Source organism: Kogia breviceps, chromosome 9 (assembly GCF_026419965.1).
Source record: "Kogia breviceps isolate mKogBre1 chromosome 9, mKogBre1 haplotype 1, whole genome shotgun sequence".
In the NCBI taxonomy this organism is placed as follows: Eukaryota; Metazoa; Chordata; class Mammalia; order Artiodactyla; family Physeteridae; genus Kogia; species Kogia breviceps.
The window spans coordinates 46030738-46056159 of NC_081318.1; the positions used below are offsets into that span (position 1 = coordinate 46030738).

At 49.5% G+C, this 25422-nt stretch overlaps 2 protein-coding genes across 2 annotated transcripts in view; one reads left to right on the plus strand and one right to left on the minus strand.

Moving 5' to 3' along the window:
- Positions 1 to 7015, minus strand: part of MINDY4 (MINDY lysine 48 deubiquitinase 4) — a 116010-nt gene extending 108995 nt beyond the window's left edge. The window contains exons 1-2 of the mRNA XM_059073570.2: positions 6853 to 7015; positions 666 to 785 (exon numbers count right to left, since the gene is read on the minus strand). Of these exons, the coding sequence (XP_058929553.1) occupies positions 666 to 785; positions 6853 to 6915 (183 nt within the window). The 5' untranslated portion in view covers positions 6916 to 7015. The remainder of the gene's footprint in view (positions 1 to 665; positions 786 to 6852) is intronic.
- Positions 7016 to 19894: 12879 nt separating this feature from the next.
- INMT (indolethylamine N-methyltransferase) lies at positions 19895 to 24429 on the plus strand. The gene is given in 4 exon segments (XM_059073584.2): positions 19895 to 20048; positions 21591 to 21798; positions 23783 to 23825; positions 23827 to 24429. Coding segments are annotated over 4 exon segments (780 nt in total). The 3' UTR covers positions 24202 to 24429.
- The last annotated feature ends 993 nt before the right edge of the window (positions 24430 to 25422 follow it).

Consider the following 25422-nt stretch of genomic DNA (forward strand, 5'->3'; position numbering starts at 1 on the left):
CAGGGTCCAAGGTAGTGCGGAAGGCAGATCCTAATTAAACCACCACACAGATATTCTATTATAAACATAATAAGGACAACAAAGGAAAAATAAGGAGTACCCTGAAGGCTTGTAACATAAAGTGGGGGCATCGAGGCTGGGGGATCAGGGAAGTACCCCGAGGTTCCTGTTCCATTTGCTACCTCAACTCCAACGCAATCGGGTTAGCTGAACCCAAGCCCTGCATCTGCCTGAATTAAACGTCACAGTGACCTTAAGAAAAAGGTGTTACTCAGAACTGCAGAAGGAAAACCATATGCAGGCAGAGAATGGAAATTTTTAGCATAACTGAATGCTATATTTTTTAAGTACAGTCTTACTAGAAATAGCCTCATGGAGGGGAGGAGGGAGCGCCGGGAATAATTATTGCAGGCTCGGGTTCAAAATGCGCCCGAGTGCTGCGCACGCGCGGCGCGGTAGGCCAGTTGGGTGCTGCCGACTCAGCCCGGAAACCCTCCCACACACAGTTGGGATTTGTCCGCTCTCAGCCTGGTCTGTTTCTCCCTGACCGCATGTATGGCAAGCCTCCGGCCACTGGTCTTGGATGACCTGGCAGGGCTCATGAGCGCTTTTGACGTTGCCACATTCCGTTCCAGGACTCCGTACCACACGTTAAAAGCATGTACCTTGTTCTCCTTGTAGAGAACTTCAAGATGCAAAACCTTTCGGAGATGGTTTCTGCTGTTTATGCTGAGATCAGAGCGTGGGCGTTCCTGGTCCATGGTCACACACGTCTTCTTTAAGCCCTGAGGGAAGAACTCTGAATCACTCTTTACCATTTTAAATCAAAACCTTCCGAGCTCTGACGCAGAGGATAAACAAAAGACTGTTGATGTTCCTTATGATCATCTTCTCCTGCCTTCCTCTCAGGATATTGGGAGGACCAAAAACTGCCTTAAGCATTTATTTTTATATAAACTTTACACTTGATATCATCTTCACAATTATTATTCCGAATCTTACAGCCACCCTCTGGGCTGGGCTAAGGCTGAAGCTGTCAGCGCGTTTTATAGAAAAGGAAAGTGAAATCCGGGTAACAAGTGTCTGGCCCGAGGCTGGCTCGGGAGCCCTGGGTTTGGCCTAGATTTGGGGCCGCAGGATATGAAGCTTTAAAAATAAACAAAAGGAAAAGCATACACAAAAGGCCAATATTCATTTCCTTCTTCTTTCAGATGGGGCACCAGGGTCGATTTGTCCAACATAACACAGTGGACTCACATGGCGGGAGTTCTGACCCTCCCAGGCTGCGTGGTGGTGATGCGAGGACCCAGACTCACAGGAGGCACGTGGTAAGCGTCTGCAGTGGCCCAGCACAGCCGCTTTCCATCATCCGGCCCTGAACTCCCAGAAGGCCAGCCATGGGAAGCACTATTCCCCCTAAGAGCCTGGCTTCTTCATTTGAAAACGACAGCAGCTGTGGCCTGCCCACCTCCCCAGAACGCGGTGATAACCAAATGGGGGAAGATGAGGAGATGCCTCACACACAGCTCAGCCTGGCATTAAGGGAGCCCCTTGCTCCTGATGCAGGCAGACCCCAGTGCTAGCCAGGCCTCGGTGGCTCCCCTAGGCTTTGTATTCAAAATTTTACAGAGGCTCTCAGTGCTGGGAAAACAAGACAAAACCTGCTGCCTGCCATGAATTGGGACAAGAAGAATTTGTGAAACAAGACGTATGAACACAACCTTGAACCAAAAGGAATGAAAAGAAGTCTTAGGGGCGGGGCGGGGGGGAACAGAAAGAAATGTTGGGGAAAAGGTAGGGACATGCCTGGGTCCATTAAGGAGAGTCAGACGGAAGGAGAGGTGAGACTCAAGGGGCCCCTGCATTTCATGGGGGCTTAACCATGGCTTTCCCACCAAAGTGATGTGGAAACCTGTATAATGATGGTCCTTCTCTCCTGGGTAACCCTTGATGTTTGTCAGCAGTTCAGATCAGCAAGTCTTGGCACACTTAACAAATTCCCTGGGATTGTGGTGCAAACTGGCATTTGAAAGCCACTGGAGCAGTGGACAAGGGTGCCCTCAGAAATCAGCCAGTCATCGGTCCCATCATTCATTCAACAAACACTTGTAGTGCACCTACTCTGTGCCAGGCTCTGTTCTAGATGCAGGAGATATAGATGGATTATAGATTATGGATTATTATTATTATTACCAAGTCCTGCCCTCATGGAACTGACATTCTGTTAGGGAAGCAAACCATAAACAAAGGGGTAAATGTACAGTACACCAGCTGCTAATATGCTCTACGATGAAGACAGAGAAAACAGAGAGAGAGGAGACACTATTTTAGATAGTCAGCTGTTTATTGAGCATCATACATGTGCCTCACTCCTGTCTTCAAGTTTCCCCATCTGTGAAATGAAGGGAACAAACCATTGGTCCACTCGTTCATCTGCTAGAGGCAGAGGAGTGAACAGACCAAAGTCCTGGCCCTCATAGAGCTCACCTACTATCAGGAAAAAGACAACAGACAGAATACCCTATGGGAAAAAAAATACAGCAGAGTCAGGAAACAGAGAAGGCCAGGAGGGGGTGCAGGGAAGGGTTGCTACTTTATAAAAGGTGATTAGGAAAGGCTTCATGATTAAGTGACATTAGAGTCGAGACATGAGGGAACTAAGGGAGCAGATTGTGCAGACACTCGTGGGTAGTGTTCTACAAGGGCAAAGGCCCTGTGGCAGCTACAAGGAGGCCAGTACAGCTAGGGCCATGTAACTAGGGAAAAGTGTCAGGAAATGAGGTCAGAGAGGTTGCCCAGAGCTTGCTAAGGAAAGGCCTTGTCGGCTTTTGTAAAATGGAAAGGATCCTGGAGGATTTGAAAAAAGGAGCATCCTAGACTAACTTATATTTGCAAAGGATCACTTGGCTGCTAGGTTGAGAACTGACTGTATGAGATAGGGGATTACATATTAAGATTAGAAGGCTATTGAACAACTCACATGAAAGACGGAGGTGACTTGGACTAGGGTGGTTGTAGCAGAAGTGGGAATAAGTAGCTACATTCTTTAAGTGCTCTGATGGGAAAGCCTACAGATTTACTGATGGACTGCATGCAGGGTGCACAAAAAGGAAAAAAAAGCCAGGAATGGTTCCAAAGGTTTTGGTCCAAGCAACCAGACAGTTAGTGATGCTACTTACTGAAGTGGGAAAAATTGCAGGAGGTGAAGGAATCAGGAATTGAGTTTTGAACGTGCTAAGCTGAGATGTTTATTGGATATCCAAGTGGAAATGTAACATAGGCAGTTGGAAAGAATGTAAGAGTTCAAGGAGAGGTCTTGGATAGAGATAGACATTTGGAAACTGTCAGCATATCGATGGTATTGGAACCCACAACAGTGGTGGAAGTGGCTGGGAAATGAATGGAGAAGAGAAGAGGGCCAGAGACTCAGTCTTTAAGCCCACCAGCATGCACAGTCCAGGAAGCCAGTGGGGGGACTTGCCAGGAACCTGAGAAGGTATAGAAGGAAAACCAGGAAGGGGTGATCTCCAGAAGCCAAGGGGAATGAGTTTCCAAGAAAGGCATAATCAACTGAGTCAAACACAATTGTTAGATCAATCAGTGTAAGGACTGAAAATCAGAAGTCATTGGTGAACTTGACAAGAGTTGTTTCCATGGAGTGATGGGGACAGAAGCCTGATTGAAGTGGTTTTGAGAAAACAAGGAGAAGAATTAGAATCAGAGCATACAGAGCCCTTTCATGGGTTTTGCTATAAAAGAGAAAGAGACTAGTAGCTGGAGGGTCTTGGGGGTCAAGATGGAATTGGTAGGAGCACGTATATATGTTGATAAGACTAACCCAGTAGAGAAAGCAAAATGTATGATACAATACAGAGAGATGATGATAACTGCACCAGTGTCCTGGAACACACAAGAGGGGACAGGCACACAGGGAGAGGTTGGCTTTACCCAGGAAGATGGAGAATTCATTCCTAAGAACAGGAGGCAGGGTGGGGCGAATAGTTCAGGCCCAGGAAGGTTAGTTACTGTGGTGGTAGGGCGTGCTGGAGTTTTCTCAAGGCTGCTTCTATTTTCTCAGTGAAATTAGAGGGGGAGGGGGCTTTGGAGCTTGAGGAGACAGATGTGTGAAATGGTCGGCCAAGATTTGAGAGAGTGAACGGGCTGGAGAGGTATAAGCAGATGGGCGGGCATCCAGGGATGAGTGGCCATGAATTTGGCATGAAACCATCAACACAGTCGTGTGTTTTCCCCCAGCCCCATTCAGCTCTGCAGTGCAGGCACAGAGTAGACCAAGATGAATTTTTCACATCAGAGGAGTATAAAGAAGGGAGAGACAGGCAAGGGAGTTGAGCATGGTGTTGAGGGCGTGATTACAATGATGGGTGGGTAAGACGTGAGGAGAGGTCACAGAGGGCTGAGGAATGGTGAAAAGTTAGCAGGAACAGTGGAATGGAGATAGGAGTGAGGCTGAAGAATAGTTTATATCAGACTACTGATGGGGGTGAGCTGGAAGTGCTGGATGATGGGATGCTTGGAACTGAGATTAGGGAAACAAGCCTAGGGCATGACCACCTGGAAGGAGTGTCAAAGGTTCAGATGGGACAGGCCCCTGCAGGAGAGGGAGGCTGGGGCACGAGAGGAGGGAGGCCTGGAAGGCTAGGGCACCAGAAGAGTCACCTTGGTGGACCCTGCCATTGCCAGGAGACTGTCATGATTCTCCCTGCAGGGGGATCACGCTTGGAGGTGGCCAGTGTAGCTGGGTACAAAGCAGGCTGGAGGGTAGAGGAGGAGGAGTGGAAGGTGAGGTTCGAGGGGGAGCCGGCAGCCACATCATGGGGAGCCTGGGAGGCCCCGGTGAGGACTTCCCTGGTGTTTTATTCTAATTGCAAAAGGAGGCTCATGGAGGGTTCTGGACAGAGGAGTGACATGATCTGACCTGCTCACCCTGGCAAGTTTCTTCACCTGCCAGTCTGATCATAGTCTTTCGTGAAAGGGAATAATTATACCTCTTTCGGGACTGTTATGAGGATTTGAGAAAATAAACAGGCATCTTGCACCACGATGGGCACTCTCTTGGTTAGAACCGCCCGGTACCTGCCTTGTGCCAAGCCCTGAGGGGAGTACACAGTCTCTGCCCCGGCGCAGAAGGTGATGAGCAAAGCAGCCAACCTGAGCTGCAGTTCCAGCTCTCCATGGCTTTCTGAATGACTGCAGGCAACTCCTTTCTCCTCTCGGGGCTTCAGTGTGCCCCGATGAAAAGTAGGAAGGAGAGGAGACCAAGTGAACCAGACCACTGCCAAGGTTCCTCCCAGTTCAGGTGCCAGCTCTGTGGACCTGTCTAGTGGGTGAGACAGGCAGATGTATAAACTATGACATGAGCACCGATGAGCAAACCACAGACAAATGAGTCAGTTATTTCAGCCGCAGTTACCTGAGACATCTTGAAGGAAATGGAACTTGGGATGGGCCATGGGTGGAACAGGGAAAAAAAGAAAGCATGTGGGAGAAGCTGGAAATGAGATTGGGCTGGTAAGGCGAGGTCAAGCTACAGGGGAGCCTTGGCTATCAGGTGAGGTCTCTGGATTTCGTTTGTACTCGAGAAAGGATAGGCACGAGGAAAAGTCTCAGAGAGTTTTGCTTGGTAGCCCAGACTTAAAAGAAACGATGGCCGTGGTCGGCCTCACAAGGTGTATCACTGATATCCCCTGTGTAGCCAGGACTAGGTGATAGCAGGTCAATGAGCCACAAAAACAGAGCAGGTACAGTGAGGCCACATTGCATTTTAAATAAAAATACATTTTCAAAAAGCAAAGAAAGACACTTTCAAAACAGGTGCACATCAGAGATGGGGGAGGAGACAATGTTGAATGCCAACTGTGTGCCAGATACAGTGGCTGGGACCTGCCCGTACATTATTATTAATCCTCATTATAAATCTGCCAAGAGTAGGTCTTATTATTCCTCTTTTACAGATAAGGAAATCAAGGCAGTGAGTAAGGTACTCCAGCTTGAGCTGCTAATTAATAGCAGATATTTGAACTGTTCCCTCTGACTCCAAAGCACTTCCCTTTCCCCCATTCAAAACACTTTATTTTGTTTGTGTGTGTCTTTTAATGCCAGACAAGAGCCCATCGTCCCCGCCCAACATGACACCAGGAGGAAACCAAACACATAGCAGGTGGTCAGCCTGGGTCAGCAGTGGGTGCTTTCCCTACACACCCATACACAGTGACTCCCAGTGACCTCTTCCCCAGCCTGCCTTCATCTCCACTGTCAGGGCAGGTGGGAGCCAAGGACCTCCCCAACTTCTGAGTTCTCTGAAAACTCTCCTGGGACAAGACAATAGGAGAACTTAAAAACAAAACGACCTCAACGATTGAACTACCCACTGATGAACAGGACTAAAAGGTTTGACTGGCAAGAACTTTTTTTAGCCCTTTGGATTTCCTTTGTGGGGGAGTTCTTTCCTAGTGGGATGTAAGCCTTGGGACTGGTTATGGAGCCCGGCGGCAAGGCCGGCCTGCTGGGCTCCCAGAGCCTCGTGAACTTTAGGAAAATGGGGAGGGCCCAGGCCACTGGTTCGCGCGCTCTGGAGGGAGACGCCCGGGAGGACGGCCGCGGTCCTGCCCCGCTTTGCGGGAAGTGCACCGTGACAGAAATGGCTCCTGGGAAAGGTAGTTCCCCAGGCCCGGGAAAGTGGCGCTTGCATTGGGCATCTCTAGGGCAAGCAGCGGGCAGGGGAAGGGCTCCCTCCCCGAAGGTGCAGAGGTTGCAGGGATGCCCCCAGACTGTTCCCCCCACCACCCCCAAAATTGAGCAACTTCCCAGGGCTGTGAGGGCGGCGCCACGTACCTTCCTGCTGAGGAACTCCCTGACCAGGGAGGCCGCCACCTCCTCCACGAAGAGGCTGTCCATGCTCCGGTCTGCCCACGAGGCCGCAGCTCCACAGCCCCAGATCCCGGGTCCGTTGCGGCCAGTATGGCCGCGTTACCGTGGCGACGGTGTCATCAGAGCCGGAGAACTCCGCCCCTTCCCAGGGAGCGCGCCGGCTGGGAAGGCGGGAGGGAAGGGGCGGAGCAACCTTCAAACTTGCCCTGAGAGCTGGAGGCGGAGCCCAGATGGTACAAGCCCAGTGCGCACATCCCAGGGATCAGGCCGCGGGCTCCGGGCTTGGGTCCAGGCACTGGCCCTGCCTATCTGGGTGGCCTAAAACAAGTCGCTGTTCCAATCTGAGTCGCATCTCACAAGGTGTGAATTGGGGAGAGTGCCTGGCTCCTGGTTCCTAGAGGAGTAAACCCACAGTGAAGTGGCCCCTAGAGGTCCACCCCCAGCACCTCAGCCGTCTCCCGGGTTCCCCCCGTGCTGACTCACCTTGGTTGGCCTCCGCTGCAGGGATAAGGAGGCCCAGGAGTCTCTGCTGACTTGGTGCTCAAATTAAAGGATGAATCCCTGGCACCCTTGGTGCCTGCCTTCCCATAAGGAGACTGCCAGTTGTTGAGCACCAGGCATTTACACACATTATCACATCTTTAATCCTACAACCTCCAGGCAAGGTGCTTACTATCGGCCCATTCTTTAAACCAAGACACTGAGATTCAGAGAGGTTAACATTGTGCTAAAGATCACACAACTAGGAACTGACAAGGCTAGGATTCCAGCCAAAGCCATGCCTTTGCCCAGTACCAGCTTCCTCACACTCAGTCACTTGGGGACCACCTTCACAATCTCCACCCCATCCGCACATCACCCAGTGTATTGGTTTGCTAGCACTGGTGTACAAAGTACCACACACTGGGTGGCTTAAACAACAGAAATGTATTCTCTCACAGTTCTGGAGGTTAGATGTCCAAGATCAAGGTGTCAGAAGAGTTGGTTCCTTCTGAGGTCTCTCTCCTTGGCATATAAATGGCCGCCTTCTCCCTGCGTCTTCGCGTGGTCTTCCCCCTGCATGTCTGTGTCCTAATCTTCTCTTCTTAAAAGGATACCAGTCAACTGGATTAGGTCTATGCTAAATACCTCATTTTAACTTAATTACCTCTTTAATGGCCCAGCCTCCAACTACACGTACATTCTGATGTACTGGGGGTTAGAACTTCAACATACGATACGGATTTTGAGGGACACAATTCAGTCCATAAAACCTACACTGTTACTGACATATTATTGACTTTAAGCCAACATACGTGCTTCTAGATTTATTTCAAAAGGAAAGTATGGGGCCTTCCCTGGTGGCGCAGTGGTTGAGAGTCCTCCTGCCGATGTAGGGGACGCGGGTTCGTGCCCCGGTCCGGGAGGATCCCACATGCCGCGGAGTGGCTAAGGCCCGTGAGCCATGGCCGCTGAGCCTGCAACGGGAGGGGCCCCGACGGTGAGAGGCCCGCGTACCAAAAAAAAAAAAAAAAAAGGAAAGGAAAGTATGGTGTCTGGTGAGGGCCTGCTTCCTGGTTCGTAGATGGCTATCCTCCTACTGCATCTTCACATGGCAGAAAGAGTGAGGGAACTTGGTGGGGCCTCTTGTATAATGGAACAAATCCCCTCCAAGAGGGCTCCACCATCATGACCTAAGCACTTCCAAAGGCCCTATCTCCTGATACCATCATGCTAGCAGTTAGCATTTCAATACATGAATCTAGGGGAAACACAAACATTAGACCGTAAGGATTACTTAAATAGTAGTATTTCAGCAAAAACTTGAAGAAAGACAGGATAAAAGCCATGCAGATACTCAGAGAAAGAGCACTCCAGGTAGAAGAAACAAGTGCAAAGGTCCTGAGACAGCATCGAGCCTGAGTGCTTATGAAACAGGGAGGCTAGGAGGGAATGAGGCAGTAAGACCCACTATGAAGGCCTGTGACTCTTGGAAGGACTTGAGCTTTTACTCTGAATTGGTTTTTGAGCAGAGGAGAGACAGGCCCTAAGCTAGGTTTTAACAGGATCTCTCTGGCTTTGGGGTTGAGAATAGACTGTAGAGGGGTGAGTGTAGAAACAGAGAGTTGAGTTAGGAGGCAATTACAACAATCAGTAATCCAGGTAGATTTTAGGTTAGACATATTGTGTGTGTGTGTGTGTGTGTGTGTGTGTGTGTGTGTGTGTGTGTGTGTGTGTTATACTTGCCTGACTGTGGGACTTTTTTTTTTACTACATTGGAATGGAATGGTTAAGCAAGAGAAGCACAGAAATGCATTGTATTTCCAGATACATAGCTGGCTCCTAGAGATACAATAACCTTAAGATAACTTTAAGATGCCACATGAAGGGGGACAATCTGGTCAGTATGGGAAGGGTGAAGGGTGTCCTGCCAGCAATCTGAAGGAGGGATTGGATTGCATCATATATCCCATTTCTTGCAACAGATCCCAGCCAGTCATCCTGACTTTTTTGCATTGTGTTCCTGTGAGTTGGAGAATCCCACAGAGTACTGTAAGGGAGTCCAGCTCTCCTGACAGAATGTGAATGGTGGTGGTCCTCAAAAATGACTCCTTACAATGAACATGCAGACATGTGACAAAAACATCATCAAAATAAAGACCCAACCATTATAAATACCTATAATCATTTTTTAATGCTTGTCCAAGTTCCATATAAGCATTTTTTAATGCTTGTCCAAGTTCCAAGTGGTTCCAGGATCCACCCCTGGAGCCACTAAATAAACCAGAGTTATAGAGCATGCAAACACAGTATCTCCACCCCACACACTGGCCTAAAACCAGCCTTAGCCAAGATGAGCGTTGGCCTCACTAGTGATAGGCAGTCATTTCATTTGCCTACTCAGAAATCCAATGGACTACTACTCACTGGGCTTAGCAATGGAATTGTGAAAGAGAAAGTTAACCCCCAAAAGATGGCATACAGCAGATCTCCATGTAAACCTAAAACAAAGTAAACCAAAAAATCAGAATTTGTAGGAAATATAGATTCAGCATTGCATTTCAAAAATAAAAGCAAGGGAATGAGGACCACATGATTCAGAAGAGCAGCTGCCTCAGGAGTGGGAGGCAAGGGCTCTGGGTAAGGGAGAGCCACAAGGGTAGGTATAAGTAATTGTCAGTGTTCTGGGTGTCATGGGGACATTTGTTTCATAAGTGTTTGCTATAGTATTTCTATTGGTTCATTAGTTAATAAAAGATGCCCTTGCAGGGACCAGTGATGAGAAGATGTCATGAACCAAGGCGTATTATTAATTGACTAAATGCCCCTGAGGTCCAGAGGAAGTGGGGGAGGAAAAGGGGGCGGAGGGACATTCAGTGGAGTTTACATTGGAGGGACAATTTAGATGTCTTAGAACACAGAAAGGGTTCTGCGGGCATGTGTGCATACATGTGTATAAAATCATATCTATCACTGTGCAGCGGAGGCTATGTGCATCTGAGAATGAGTTCCTGCATTTGTGTGAGTCTAACCATAGAAGTTTATGGGGTCCCTGATGCTCTGAAGGTATTTCTTTAGATAAGATTACCGTTTAAATCAGTCGACTTTGAGTAAAGCATATTACCCTACATAATGGGTTGGGCCTCATCCAATCCGTGGAAGGCCTTAAGAGGAAAAGACGGAGGCCCCTCAGGGAAGATGGCATTCTGTCTCCAGACTGCCTTTGTCTCAAGTTGCAACATTAATTCTTCCCTGGGTCTCCAGACTGCCAGCCTGCCCTGCAGATTTCTCTCTCTCTCTCTCTCTCTCTCTCATATATATATGTGTATCCTACTACCTCCACACTCACTCTGAAATGGCCCTGAGAAATTCTTGAGCAAAGCTCCTTAGCACTGCCCAGATAAAAAAAGATGCCTTCTTCTCTGGGGAAAACTGCAGTCTCTGACAGTTACTCCACATCCTGATGCTTTCACCATTAAGAGAAGACCCCAGACCCTCAGACACAGCTGTCAGTCCCAACTTGTGAGTTCCTGAGTGAAACAATATGATGTCACCCTTTGGAAATCACAATATAATATCCCCTAAGAAAGCATTCTACATAAAAATTCTGGTCCAAGCAAATCAATGGAAAATTCCCCCAAAACACTGTGGCAAAATCCACTGATTGCCCACAGAATCCATTCTTTCCTTCCTTCGTGAAAATATATTTGGAGCAGGGCAAGTGGCTTCCCAGCCATACTGTATCTCCCAGCTTTTCTTGAAGTTGGATGTGGCCATGGAACTAAGTGGTCACCAGTGAGAGGGAATGAGAGGGCCAGCCCTTTAAGACTAGGCTCCAGCTTTTCCAGACTCTTCACTCTCCAGCAAGCCAGAGCACAGCTGCACCTATGGGTGTGTGCTGTGACCATAAACACAAGACAACACCCTAGGGCAGTGATTCTCAAACTGTGGCCCCCAAAACACCAGCACCACCTGAGACCTTGTTAGAAATGCAAACTCTCAGTCCTTTCATCAGATCTACTGATGGTGGTGCCAGCAATCTGTATTAAACCAGACCTCTATGTAATTCTGATGCTCACCTACGTTTGAGCACGCTTCCCTAGGGGGTGGCAGAAATAAGACAGAAGGCATCTGGTTCCCTGAATGACTACATGGAGTGGAGTCACCAGGGGGCCTGGAATTCAGAGGCTTACAATTAAGAGAAGTAAACTTCCATCTGGTTTGGGCTTTGTTTATTTATTTATTTGTTTGGTTTTATTTTTGGAAGTGGGGATGGGGGTGTTTTTTGTTACAGCAGCTTATCTTTTCAACCTAAATAATACAGACCTCCAGGAATGAGTAAAAACCTAACTGCAGGCAGTGGTCCCTCTCTCCAGGGTTTGCTAGACCAGGGCTTCCCCATGGGAGCGTCCACACCAACCCGCTGCAAATTCGGTGTGGGTGTGCTCGGATCATGACCTCCTCGGGCCTCAGGGCAGCTGGCTGAAACCTATCTGGCCAGAGATCACAGGCCGTACAGCCATGAGCAGCCTTCTCCATTTACCCGAATACACATTATCATTTTTGTGTATGCCCTGACACGAAACTGCCCTGGGGAGGCCTCCTGCTCTTCATAATGTTCCATCTCCTGCTTCTTGCTCTCCCTTCCCCTGCTTCTCTGACCTCTTAGTACACAGCAAGGTCTGGGGCTCTTGCTCTGATGGCCTGACTTGGGCACCCTGCTGCAGGTTGGCTATTGGAACATTCTCCTGAGCTGTGCCATGCTCCTGAGCTGATGGTCATTTGGAATTTTCCCTTCCATTCCAGTCTCCCTAAAGACAGGGGGATCCATTCTCAATTTTAAGGCAGTGCTTGGAGGTTGTTGTAGGATTTCTTTTCTCCCAGGTTCCTCTGCCTGAGTCCTTTGCTCCAGAGGAGGCTGTTTGGAGCAGGTAGCTATCCGCACCTCCCCAGGTCAACTCAGGCTCAGGGATGGTTGCTTCATGGACCACTTCATGTGCTGGCAGGCAATGTGATGGGTCTCAGGGACCAGAGCAAAAGCAGGCAGCCTAGAGCCCTCAGTCCTTTGCTTTTACTCCCATGCCTGATTATATTGGTTAGCATTAGGTTCAGCTGAGAGTGACAGACAAGGAGGACTTAATAAGGAAGTGCTCAAAGAATGACAGGGACATGTCAAAAGAACACACAAGCCAGCTGAAAGGGACTCCTACTGGCCAAATCTGTGCATCAGAGTAAGTAATGACAATAATATAGATCATAACCCATTGAATAGAAATAAGAATCCATGAGTCCATATTTACTGTAGGAAAGAGAGAGAGAGAGAGAGAGAGAGAAAGGAAGGAAGGAAGGTCCTTACATTTGTATGTCAACTAATAAATGTAGAAAACTGATAGAATTAACAAATCGCACAGGCACCTTATGTATTTGCACAAAGGCACCTTATGTATTAGCAGCAGCCATGATTCCTGGGCTGTGTCTCTTCCCATTCGGGGCTAGAGTAGGACTGCCAGATAGAATACAGGACACCCAGTTGAATTTGAATTTCAGATGAACAAATAAGACTTATTTCAGATAAGTATGTCCTGTGCAATTTTGGGAACACACTTACCCTAAAAAAAAAAAATGTATTTTGTTTCTCTGAAATTCAATTAACTGAGCTTCCTATATTTTTATTTGCCAAATCTGCCAGCCCCAGTCTGGAGGCAGTGGTATACTCAAACTGACGTATATCATTTCAGGAGAGCCAACTGCTAAATTTTTAGGAATTTTCCAAGCCGATTGTTAAACCACTAGGAGCTTGAAATCAACCATGGTGGGAGTATTTACACCATGGAAACTGCAGTCATCACAAATCAGTGCTTTTCTTTTTTTAGAACTGGTTGTGAAACATTTACCAATTCTCCACTGTCTAGAAGCTTCCTTGTCTTTCACATACTGAGTCAAGACTCTGAAACCGTGTCCGTGGGTGCTCTACAGTTGCATGGGAGGCACACACCCAGGGCCACCAGGGAAGGCAGCCTCACGGGGACCGATGGTACCAGAAGCACTTCCTGCCCAGGGACTACCTGGCCATCTACTATGGCTTCAGCTGCGGCCTGTAGTCCAAGGCCGAGAGGCTCAAGTTTAACCTGGAGTGTCTCCACAGGACCTTTGGCCGGTGAGCAGAGAGGCCACTTCTGGCAGCCCCTTGAGCATCTCTCCAGGGACCTGGATGGGGGATGGGGGAAAGGTGTCCAAGGCTGCCAGCCGGGGTGGAAGCCTGGTCTTCTCTAGGGGCTGCAGGGAGTGGGAGTTGAGGTGGAGGGCTGGCTGGGGCCCGTCCCTGTCTTTGGGCAGATGTTATGCAGGAGGTGGGGGGCTGTCTCCCCACAGCTCTGGAGCTGCGTGCTGGACCAGAAAGCAGGAAATGCAGTGAGGAGAGTACAGCACCTGTTCCCAAGCACTCTCGGTTAGCCCCTAGATCTTTGGGGTGGGGCAAGGAAAGCTCTCAAGGTCGTCAAGCCCAGCCCTGCCGTGGCACAGCCAGGCCTCAGAGACCCCGAGATGGCCAAGGGCAAACAGTGGGATTGTGGCCGAGTCAGGATATGGCTGTAAGGAGTGTCGGGAAAAGCCCTACACGGGGAGTTAGTAGTGCTGGGTGGAGTCTCAGTCCTGCCCCAAACCTGCTGGCAGGACCCTCAGCCTCCAAGGGCCTCAGCTGAACCATCTGTAAAATGTCTCGAGGCATCTGCCTGTCTCCCAGTCATAACTGTCCCCCCCCTGGTGACACGGTGATTGGGCAATGGCCTCTAGGCTCTCATGGCCATGACGTCACTCTGCACAGTTGATTGGGGAACAGTGCGGGGGAGTGTCCTGCTGAGGAGGTAGGAGATGTTTAAGAGGCAGCTGGGCCTGGAGGAGCAGGAGGGTTAGTCGGAGAACAGCCTGGCCAGGTGTGACCCCCCCAGGCTGAGAGATGGCCCCAAGCCCAGGCTCCGGGTAACATGTTGGAAGTCACACTTCATTGCAGTTTCCAGGCCACCCTCAACTCAGCCTTGGGCCGTTTCCCCAGGTCATCTCCTCCTCAGCCCATCTGCCTGTCCCTGTCTACCCTCCCAGAGGAAGCCACCCAGGAAAGGCTGGACATGCAGGGGAGGCTCCCAGTTGGCCTTGAACCTAGAGGCCCTACCCCCAGGATGGCCTCTCTGAACACTTCAGCCAGAATCTTCTCCAGACTAGGACCTGGGGCTCCTGTTTTCTGTCCAGGAGGGCAGCAGTTACACTCTTGGCTGGAAGATATTGGGCCGATTGTTTAATCTTTCTCAGGCTCAGTTTTCTAATCTAATTAGTCTAATTAGGGTTCTCCAGAGAAACAGAACCAACAGGCTGCGTGTGTGTGCACATAAAAATATATATATATAAGGAGGTTCAGTTTTTTGTTTTTTTTTTTTTCTTTTTTCTTAAATGGGCCTCTCACTGTTGTGGCCTCTCCCATTGCGGAGTAGGCTCCGGATGCGCAGGCTCAGCGGCCATGGCTCACGGGCCCAGCCGCTTCGCGGCACGTGGGATCCTCCCGGACCGTGGCACGAACCCGCGTCCCCTGCATCGGCAGGCGGACTCTCAACCACTGCACCACCAGGGAAGCCCGGAGGTTCAGTTTAAGGAGTTGGCTCACAAAATTATGGAGTATTATGGAGGCAAAGTCCAAAATCTGCAGGGTGGACCAGCAGGCTGGAGAACCAGAAAGAGGCAATCCAATAGCCGGTTCAAGTCTAAAAACCATCTGCTGGCAAAATTCCCTCTTGCCCAGGGGAGGTCAGTCTTTTGCTCTATTCAGGATTTCAGTTGATTGGATGAGGCCCTCCCACATTATGGAGGGCAATCTGCTTTACTCAAAGTCCACCAATTTAAATGTTAATCTCATCCAAAAACACCCTCCCAGAAACATCCAGGATAATTTCTGACCACATATCTGAGCACCAAGGCTCAGCTGATCTGACACACAAAATTAACCATCACAGTACTCCAGGGCGAGTAGCAGGCAGGAGCCATTATCCTAGAGCTGAGACAGAGCTGTACGGAGAGGACCTCCTGCAGGTGCTGACAGCAAAGGATCTGAAGAATAAATACCCAGGGCTTCCCTGGTGGTGCAGTGGTTAAGAATCCGCCTGCCAATGCAGGGGACACGGGTTCGAGCCATGGTCCGGGAAGATCCCACATGCCATGGATGCAACTAAGCCTGCGAGCCACACTACTGAAGCCCGCATGCCTAGAGCCCGTGCTCTGCAACAAGAGAAGCCACAATGAGAAGCCCACGCACAGCAACGAAGGGTAACCGCTGCTTGCCGCAACTGGAGAAAGACCGGGCACAGCAACAGAGACCAAAGCCAAAAATTAATTAATTAATTTTTTTTTTAAAAGAGAGAGAGAGACAAGTTTCCTTAAAAAAAAAAAAAGAATAAATACCCAGACTCCCTCTCCTACCTCCCCCACAATAACCTGCAAAATCCGGTAGAAATCCAGAGGGCAAGAGAGTCACTAATATAGTCCACATGAGTCAGCCTTCTGGGGCTCACAAGAGATGGAGAAGGATGGAGAGTGGATAGTGAGAGACACATAGAAGATGCCCAGCTTAGCATCTATTAACATTTCCAGAATTGAACTGAGGACATCTATGAACCCAGAACCCCAGCAGTGGGATGTGGGCATCCAGGGGTCTGCCCAGATGGGGTGAGGGGAGACCACTCTTTCATTCATTCTGCTGCAATTGGATGTCCTTGAATGGACAGACGAGGCCCACCTCAACTCAGGGCCTCCAGTGACTCTTGCTGCCCAAAGGAATGGATCTAACCCCCCTGGCATTCCAGAGCCTCTACCGTCTGGGCCCCACCACCTCTCCGCCAGTTCCACCCTCTCCATCCCAACACACATCCTGACTCTGGCCTAACCAGGGGCCTTCAGCACTAGGGTAATCTGCTCAAAGTCAAGTCTTTTATGGATGTGTTCTAAAGAAGGGTTTCTCAATCTCAGCTTCACTGACATTTCAGGCCAGATAATTCCTTATTGGGGTGGGGGACCCAACTGTGAATTGAAGGATGTCTGGCAGCATCTCTGGCCTCTACCCACCAGATGTCAGTAGCACCCAGTCTCCACCTGTGACAACCAAACGTGTCTCTAGACTTGGCCAGATGATCCAGGGAGGAAGGGAGGCAAAGTCACCCCTGGGAGAGAACCACTGTCCTAAGGTTTGCCTTCATCAATTTGACAATATTTTGTTGATGCCAGGGCTGTCTCAGTCCCTTTTAAGAATGTCTGCATTATCTTAAACATCCTTCTATACTGTGACCTTTGAATAACTCAGGAAAATTTCCATTTAAGAAGACTTCTGCTTTAATTTCAAACACAGGAGCACATTTTCAAGCTATCAAGAAAATAAACTGCTTAAGAGTCGACCAGCTGAGAAAAGAATCAATCTCATTTTCCAGAGTAGGAAAACTATCATCTCAGCATCTCCCACTCTGATACCCCTGTTACCTTTCTTCCCACATGAGCCTGTGGGGTGAAGAAATGAGTACAGAACCTGCAGGGGCAAATAACACTTTTCTCTAGTAAGTTGTAAGCAGGCACAAAGAGCCTCATCTCATACCAAACACCAAAGTAAAGGCTAAATATCTTTTTAAAACCATCACAGAAGCTATCACAATTGGATAGCTATCAGATCTCTGGACATGGAAGGATTTTCAAAGCTTAGATAGAAACAAGCCCAAAGGAAAAATAATTGAACACATTTTATTAAAGAAAAATTAAATATTTGTCCTGAAACAATAAACGGCAAAAGCATTGTTTTCCTTAGAAAAATAATTTGGCAAGTATTTACCTAAATTATTTGTACGAAAAGTTTTTAAAAATTGATCCATATATCTTATGTCTAGGAATCCAGCCCAAAGCCAGAATCCAAAATGCAGAAAAAGCTTATTGCACGAGGATATTAGTAAGATTATTTATAACAATGAACACTTGTAAGTCTCTTACCTGTCAACCACTTGAGGAGCAGTTAAGTCAAGTTACTTGGACCTCTGTGTACTGTTTATTAGGCAGCACTAAAAACTGACATTACCAGCTCATTTAGAGTGATACAGAGAAGGGATGCTGACCCCGTGCTGGGACAGCCAGGCAGGCATGTGGGGCACACATGGTGACTCTACGGCCTTGCAAAACCACTGCAGGTTCCCGTGTCTGGGGGCACATTGATAACAAGAAACCCTGCAACAAATATGATACACTCAGTGTCACCAATGATTTTAACCCTCCTAGAATTTATGTTAATTGAGTCTGAATATAACACACTTTTTTAACAAATTGGAGAGACGTCTAACTTTATTTTCTTCCAACTGGACAGGCAGTTGTGCCATCACCATTTATTATATAATCGACCCTTTTCTCACTGCGTGGACATACCACAAGTACAGGTTCTAGTAATATCAGAAGAGGGGGAAATTTCCACTGAAAACAATAAAATAGAGTTTCTATTCTGTTGAAACTCAAAAACCTGAAAAATAAGTGTTGATTCTGGGTGGTAGGACTTGAGGCTGTGCAGCTCACATCACTGCGGCCTCAGTATCACCTGGGAACCAGAATCTGCATTTAGCCGGGTCCCCAGGCTATTCCCAGGCACACTAGTTTGAGCAGCACAGCTAAAGGACCTGGATAGACTGCGTAGTATGATGGGGAGAGAATAAGGTTTGGAGCTGGTCTTTATTTTGGCTTTGGACATGGGCCTTGAATCTATATCTAGACCTAGACTTGCTGCCAGGACCCCCTTGGGAAAAGGCCCGTCACCTTCATCCTCCTCGTCTCCAACGGGAGGGGGGAGGGTCTCAAAATCCTCTCTACTGATTGTTGTGAAGACGGCAGCAAAGGAGGGTGGGGGACACACCTGGCGCATATTACAGGCTAGGGCCCCGGACTTGCCCATTTGCAAAACACACTAGAGTTTGCTACCTGAAACCTCTGATCTTAGGTGAATTTATTTTTATAATTTTTAAAAAATTTATTTATTTTTGGCTGTGTTGGGTCTTTGTTTCTGTGCAAGGGCTTTCTCTAGTTGTGGCGAGTGGGGGCCACTCTTCATCGCGGTGAGCGGGCCTCTCACTATCGCGGCCTCTCTCGTTGCGGAGCACAAGCTCCAGACGTGCAGGCTCAGTAGTTGTGGCTCACGGGCCTAGTTGCTCTGCAGCATGTGGGATCTTCCCAGACCAGGGCTCGAACCCGTGTCCCATGCATTGGTAGACAGATTCTCAACCACTGCGCCACCAGGGAAGCCCCTTAGGTGAATTTTCTTTTTTTTTTTGCGGTATGCGGGCCTCTCGCTGTTGTGGCCTCTCCCGTTGCAGAGCACAGGCTCTGGACGCGCAGGCTCAGCGGCCATGGCTCACGGGCCCAGCCGCTCCGCGGCATGTGGGATCCTCTTGGACCGGGGCACGAACCCGTGTCCCCTGCATCAGCAGGCGGACTCTCGACCACTGCGCCACCAGGGAAGCCCTAGGTGAGTTTTTGAAAGAGATCTGGCAACACTTTTTTATATAAAACTTTTATTTTGAGATCATGTCGATTCACATGCATCTATGGAAATAATACAGAGAGATCCATGTATGCTTTACCCAGTTTCCATAATGGTGGCATCTTTCAAAACATAGTAAATATCACAACCAGGATATTGTCACTGATACAACCCACTGCTCTTATTCGTCTTTCCCTAGTTTTACTGGTAGTCATATGTGTGTGAGTGTTTGCATGTGTGTGTGTGTGCACAAATTCTATGCAATTTAATCACATGTTGTGTTTATGTATGCTAATAGTTTTTTAATGATTTGTGCAAACAGAGGCTTCCCAACCTTCTCAGGGACCCTGGCTAAGTTTACTTTTACCCTCAGCAAAATAAAGGATTGATTAAGCAAATAGAGTAAACAGGATTGAAGACAGGAGGAAATATTTAACCAAGTTCAGGACAAACTATTTTCAAGATCGAGCTCACTGACCTCAGTCAGTGAAATCTTAGCCACCTCTGCATCCTGTTTTCCACGCTACGGGTTTTTCATTTCTTTGTCTCATTTTTCCACCAGTCCCAAAGAGGGAAGCATCCTTGACCTATTTCAGATGCTTGGTCTCTCTGTGTCTTTGTCCATCTGTGTCTCTCTCTTAGTTCTGTGGCGCTGTCCCTCTGCTTCATGATCTCCCAACCTTAACCCTCACCAGCAGTACGTACATTCAAAACATCACCTCTCAGGAGCCCAATACTGAGAACCCCCAGGAGCACATGTTGGCCACCCTGTTGCATTTCTGTGTTGAGATAATTATCAAACAGATAAACTCCAGCCAGAAAAGCCAACATAGTGGCCTGACTCCGACTATGTGGAATCTGAGCTCCTCCCTGGGCGGGAGGGTCTGTCTAAGAAGATTATGAAACTCCTGATGGGAAGAGGCAGGGAGAGGAAAGTGGATATAACAGGACTGCAGCAATGGGAAACACAGCCAGGTCCCAGCTAGAATGGAGGGCAAGCTGTACACAGGAGAGGACTACACGAAAGAGTTTGACTCCCAGGACTACTTAAAGATGTACTACACCTTCGATTCAGGCACCGTAGCTGAAAATGAAATCTTGAAATTTAACCTGAAAAACCTCTTTGAAACCTTCTCTTCAGGTGAGTGTCTGGTCTCCATCTCAGGGAGAGACAGGGCTGCACCTGACAGGAAGAGCTGCCAGTGGCAGGGGACCTGTCCTCTAGGACTCTGCTCACCAAGGATGTTGCAAATGCAACTCAGCCTGTGAACTCATGAGGACCTCTGCTGGGGGGCCACTGAGCGGGACCTAAGCACTGGCCTTAGAAGCCAAAGAGCCAGGCTTGAGTCTATGACAGTCAGTCTCAGTTTCTTCCCCCTGTGAAATGGGAAGGTAACTCGTGAGCTGTAGGGCTCACAGGCTCATGCTGGAGGGGATTTGAGACAACAGACATGAGCACACTGCCTGCATCTGACTATCTCTGCCTGTCTTCCCTTAAAGCCAGGCTTTGTAGCCTTGGCTCGTGAATCCCCTTGAAAATCTGAGGAAAGCTCTGGTGCACAGGCATGCGCGTGCACACACACACACACACACACACACACACACACACACACACACAGTCACACTCCTAATCTTTTACTCAGAATTAAGAGAGTTCATGGATACACAAAGCCAAACCACAGCTCAGTTTACAAAACCCTGCTCTTGTGAGTCAGGCTGGGTGATCAGCAGGGATTATCGCCCAGGTTCCTCAGTGCACACAAAGAGAGGCTGAGGTGGGAAACAGGGGGGTGGCCAGCCCAGGTCAGACTGCCAGTCAGTGGCAACAGCAAACTTCAAGATCAGTTAACGCAGGGCTGCCATGCACAGTTGGGCAGGGAGTATACTGAACAATTAGGGGTTACTTAATCACTCAGCAAACATTGCTTTACTATGTAATCAGTGCCAAGAATGGTATATTAAGCAATGTCCACAAAAATACAGAGGAAAGAAAGCTTAAGGCTCACAGAGACATCTGAGGAGACTTTCTAGAGGAGGGACCGGCACTAAGTCTTGAAAAATAGACAGGTGTGTTTCAATGGAGAGCAGAGGAGGAAGGAAGCAGGGAGAAGAGGGCAGTGCGCTTAGTGCTACTCTGAGGCAAAGATCCTTCCCCTCAACTCATGACTGGATCCCCTTGCCTCCCCTGATTGGCTGAGCCAGTTTTGAACCTACTGGCTCAGGTCTTATCCCTTATCAGAAGCTCTGTCTTCTGCAACGAGGAGGTGGGAGAGTGGGCCATGGGGCGGGGGGGGTCACTCTCACCATTGTTTTAAACCCAGAGTCAGAAGACTGTTGGAAATAAACCAGTTCTAACCAAGAAGTCAATCTAAAACCTGCCCAGAAGTGCAGAACTTGTCCTATCAGGCCTCTGGTATCAACCCTTAGGGCAGCAGGGGGACGTGGTGTGTGCCAGGCTGTGCCCCACCCATCAGCCATCACCCCCTGAGCCCCAGGCGTGGGAGTCTGGACTCCCCACACAGCCTGGCTGCTACCCAAGGCAGGATCAGATCCCCTGTGAGCCACCCTCCCCTGCTGGCAAGCCCTGGGGCAGGGCAGAGCCTGGCATCTCCATCCACCACAGCTGGGCCTGGAGTAGGGTGTCCCCCTCTTCCACGCCCCTGGAAAACACTGTCTCCTGCAGCAGGAGTGAGAGGTGACGTCCTGATCAACACTGGCCCAGGGCCCACCATCTACCAGCTGCTCTCAGCCTGTGAAGCCTTCTGGGAGATCATCACCTCAGACTACTCAGGGCAGAACCCCCAGGAGGTGCAGAAGTGGCTAAAGAAGGAGCCAGGGGCCAACGACTGGTCCCCAGCCATGCAATACGTGTGTGAGCTGGAGGGAGACAGGTACCCACGGCCACCATCCCTCTCAGATGAGGTCTCCCCATCACCCGCAGGCCAGAGCCTGAACATGCCACCCTGCTTCACCTGCCACTTCCCTACAGGTTCTTCCTGACCTGGGTCTCTGACCCAGAACACCTCCCTCTCTTTGAGTGAGTCCTGCCTCCAGCCTCAGAGCTGCCTGTGCTCTTAGCTTTGGTTGCCCTACTGGGCTCTCCATACTTTGTATCTCACCCATCCTGCAGGACCAGCTTCAGTCCCGCCTCCTCCTGGAAGCCTCCCCTGATTGCTCTAGCCCACACACATCTCACTTTCCTCTGGTGCAGCTTCTCCTTAACCCTAATGTTGGAGGGAGACTTGTTATGGGAAGACATGGGCGTCAAGGAATCCCCCTGAAGCACTCTTACAAAATCCCACAGACCAACAGCACTGACCCCTCCAGGCACCTTCCCCATCCAATTCACAGAGAGGGAACCCATCTACCAGAGCCCCAGGGGGGACAGGCAGGAGGCTGGCCCTGATTTTGCAGCTGAGGAAACTGAGGCCTAGACATGGAGAGTGGCCTCTAGGCCACCTTAGAGCCAGGACAAAGATCAGAGTTTAAATTCCTGACCCATCCTTGGGCCATGGGGCTCTGACCTAGTTATAGGTAGGGGCAGCCTGAAGTGGGACAGAGCTGGAGGGTTTCTAAGCACAGGGTCTCCACATCAACCCAGCCTGGGCTTCATTCATTCCTGTCATCATTCACAGAGAGCATTCTGATGGTCACGCCTGCTTCTAGGTACTGGGACTACAGTACCAGTACTAGTAGGGAAGACAACACAACCAAGCTAGATAGAGGTAGATATTCAGGGAAAAACAAGTGTTCTAGAGAAGAATCTTCAGCTGAGTAGAGGCCTACAAGAGATAGGGGTGCTGTGTTAGGTGGAATGATGTCTTAATCACCTCGGGCTGCCATAGAAATGCCATAGACCCAGTGGCTTAAACAAAGACATTCATTTCTCACGTTTCTGGAGACTGGAAGTTCAAGATCAGGTCTGGTGAGGGCTCTTTTCTTGGCTAGTAGACAGCCGTCTTCTTGTTGTGTCCTCACAAGAAGGAAAAGGAAAGTCAGCAAGCTCTCTAGTGTGTCTTCTTTTAAAAGGCACAAATCCCACCATGAGAGGCCCCACACTCATGATCTCATCTACCTCTAATTACCTGCCAAAGGCTCCATCTCCAAATACCATCATATTCATGTTAGGGTTTCAGCATATGAGTACGAGGCGGGTACAATTCCGTCCACAGTAGATGGTAAGAGGAGGCCTCTCCAAGGAGGAGTCCTCGGAGCAGCCTCCTGGGTGAGGTGAAGGAGAAAGGATGTGAAGATCTGGGGAAAGAGAGTGTCAGGCAGAGGGGACAGCAAGGGCCAAGGCCCAGCAATGGGAAAGAGCATGTTTAACAAAGCATATTTAAAGGGTCAAGGGCTGCAGGGAGGAGCATGCAGATATGATGCTTAATGGGTACAAAGTTTCAGTATGGGGTGATAAAAAATTTTGGAAGCAGACAGTAGTGATAGTTGCACACATTGTGAATGCAATTAATGCCCCTGAATTGTACATTTAAAGTGATTTAAATGGCAAGTTTTTGTTATATATATTTTACAGCTTGAAAAATTAATAAGGTAATATATCAAAAATTGAATTATTTTGACTTATCAAGAAGAAAGATAAATAGAAGGAGAGGAAGGAGGAAGTGGACAAAGAGGAAGAAGAAAGAATCAAATGTCAAATCCCCTGTCACCTACCAGCTGTGTAGCCTTGAGCAAATCACTCAACCTCTGTGCCTCAGTTTCCTCATCTGTATAATGGGGGAAATACAATCTCCCTCAAAGGGTTGCTCAACAGGTTAAATTATGGGCCTTGCCCATAGGGAGCCCCTGCATAGGGGTCGAGGGGTGGAGGGATGTTGTCATAATTTTCATCATCACCTCCATGACCCTCCCCCACAGGAGCAAGTGGCAGGAGAAGGAGGCCCGTCTCCGAAGGACAGTCACGCAGGTTACTGAAGTGTGACGTGAACCAGCCACACCCACTGGGGCCCGCCCATGTGCCTCCAGTTGACTGCGTGCCGACCCTGCTGGCTCTGGAGTGCGCCTGCCATGACGTGGACACCTACCGGGCGGCCGGGAGAGGCCTGGTCAGCCTGCTGAAGCCGGGCGGGCACCTGGTCACCGTGGTAGCCCTGAGCACCCAGCACTACCTGGTGGGCGTCAAGAAGTTCTTTGGGCTCCACCTGGAGAAGGAGACGGTGGAGAAGGCCGGCTGCCAGGTGCTGAGGTGCCAGTACTCCCCCGTCAGCTACTCGGAGACCCACTGCATCAATGAGGGCATCTGCTTTGTGGTCGCCCGCAAGGGTCCCGGGGCCTGAGGCCAGCCTGGCAGAGAGGGCCTGCCCCAGAAGGGAAGTCAAGGCCAGCGTTTCTTAGAGTCTCACTCCACAGCCCCCTAATGCAGGGCCAGCCTGAACTCCACCTCTTCATTCTTATTACTATGTCCCAAGATCACAGGTGAAAAGCAGGGTCTCCCTGCACCCAGCCCAGGGATCTGTCCCCCACACCCTTTTCTGGCTCATACTGCACCAAAAAATCAGGAAAATAAAGTGACTCAGCTAGATATTGTCTTAATTTGGTTCCCCACCCCCACCCCACCCCGGAAGCAGACCCTCAGACAAAGATTTGAGAGCAAATAGTTTATCTGAGAGAGGATCCCAGGAAAACACCAATAGGAGCGTGGAAAGGAAAGCAGGGAAGGCAGGCAGACAGCCCAGTAATAAAGGGTGTGTCATCAAGCTCATCACTACTGCTGGCAACTGGAGATCACCTGTCGGGGGGCTTCAGAGTCACCCCACTCCAGGAAGTTGTGGCATTTGTCCACCAACTCCCAGGGTCATGGTTGAGGGCTGCCCAGGGTGCATTAATTGGCCAAGATTTTTGAGCCTGCCTATCATGTGCAACAGGGAGAGACACTCAGACAAAGACTTGCAGGGCTGATCCCTGGAAGTTGGAGGGTGGGGCTGGTCTGGGCAGCCTGGCCCTTCTGCTGGAGGAACGGGACCTCAGGTTCTCAAAGTCCAAAGGCATCTGCAAGAACTAGATGATTTCCGGGCCAAACTCCTATTCCCCCTTGGGTGGGAAAACCAAGATCTGGGAGGAGAGGTGACTGGTTCCTGATGGCTCAGTGAGTCCACTGCAGAGCCAGAGCTGGAGCTGCGGGCCAGGTTGGGATGGACCTGGATCGGGGGTGGAGCTGCCGGGAGAGGGTACAAAGTGAGACCTGGAGAACTGGCGGGAGTCAGAGGCCTGTACCCAGCCCATGGACTCTGTGCCCCTCATTCTTTCTTCCTCAGGTAACCCCATGGGCCCAGTACCCTGGGCTTAGGAGGGCAACCAGAGGTCCAAGGCAGCTCCCCCAGAATATGTGAAGTGAGGTTACTATGGACCTGGCAGGTGTTGGAGCCCCAGGTAGTGGTCAGCTGAACTAGGCCAGGCAGGGCAGGGAGTCAGGCTGCTCCATCCATATGACCAAGAAAACAAGCTCTTGGAGCTTTGGGAAGACCTGGGTTACATCCCTAGAAGAAACTTCACAAAGT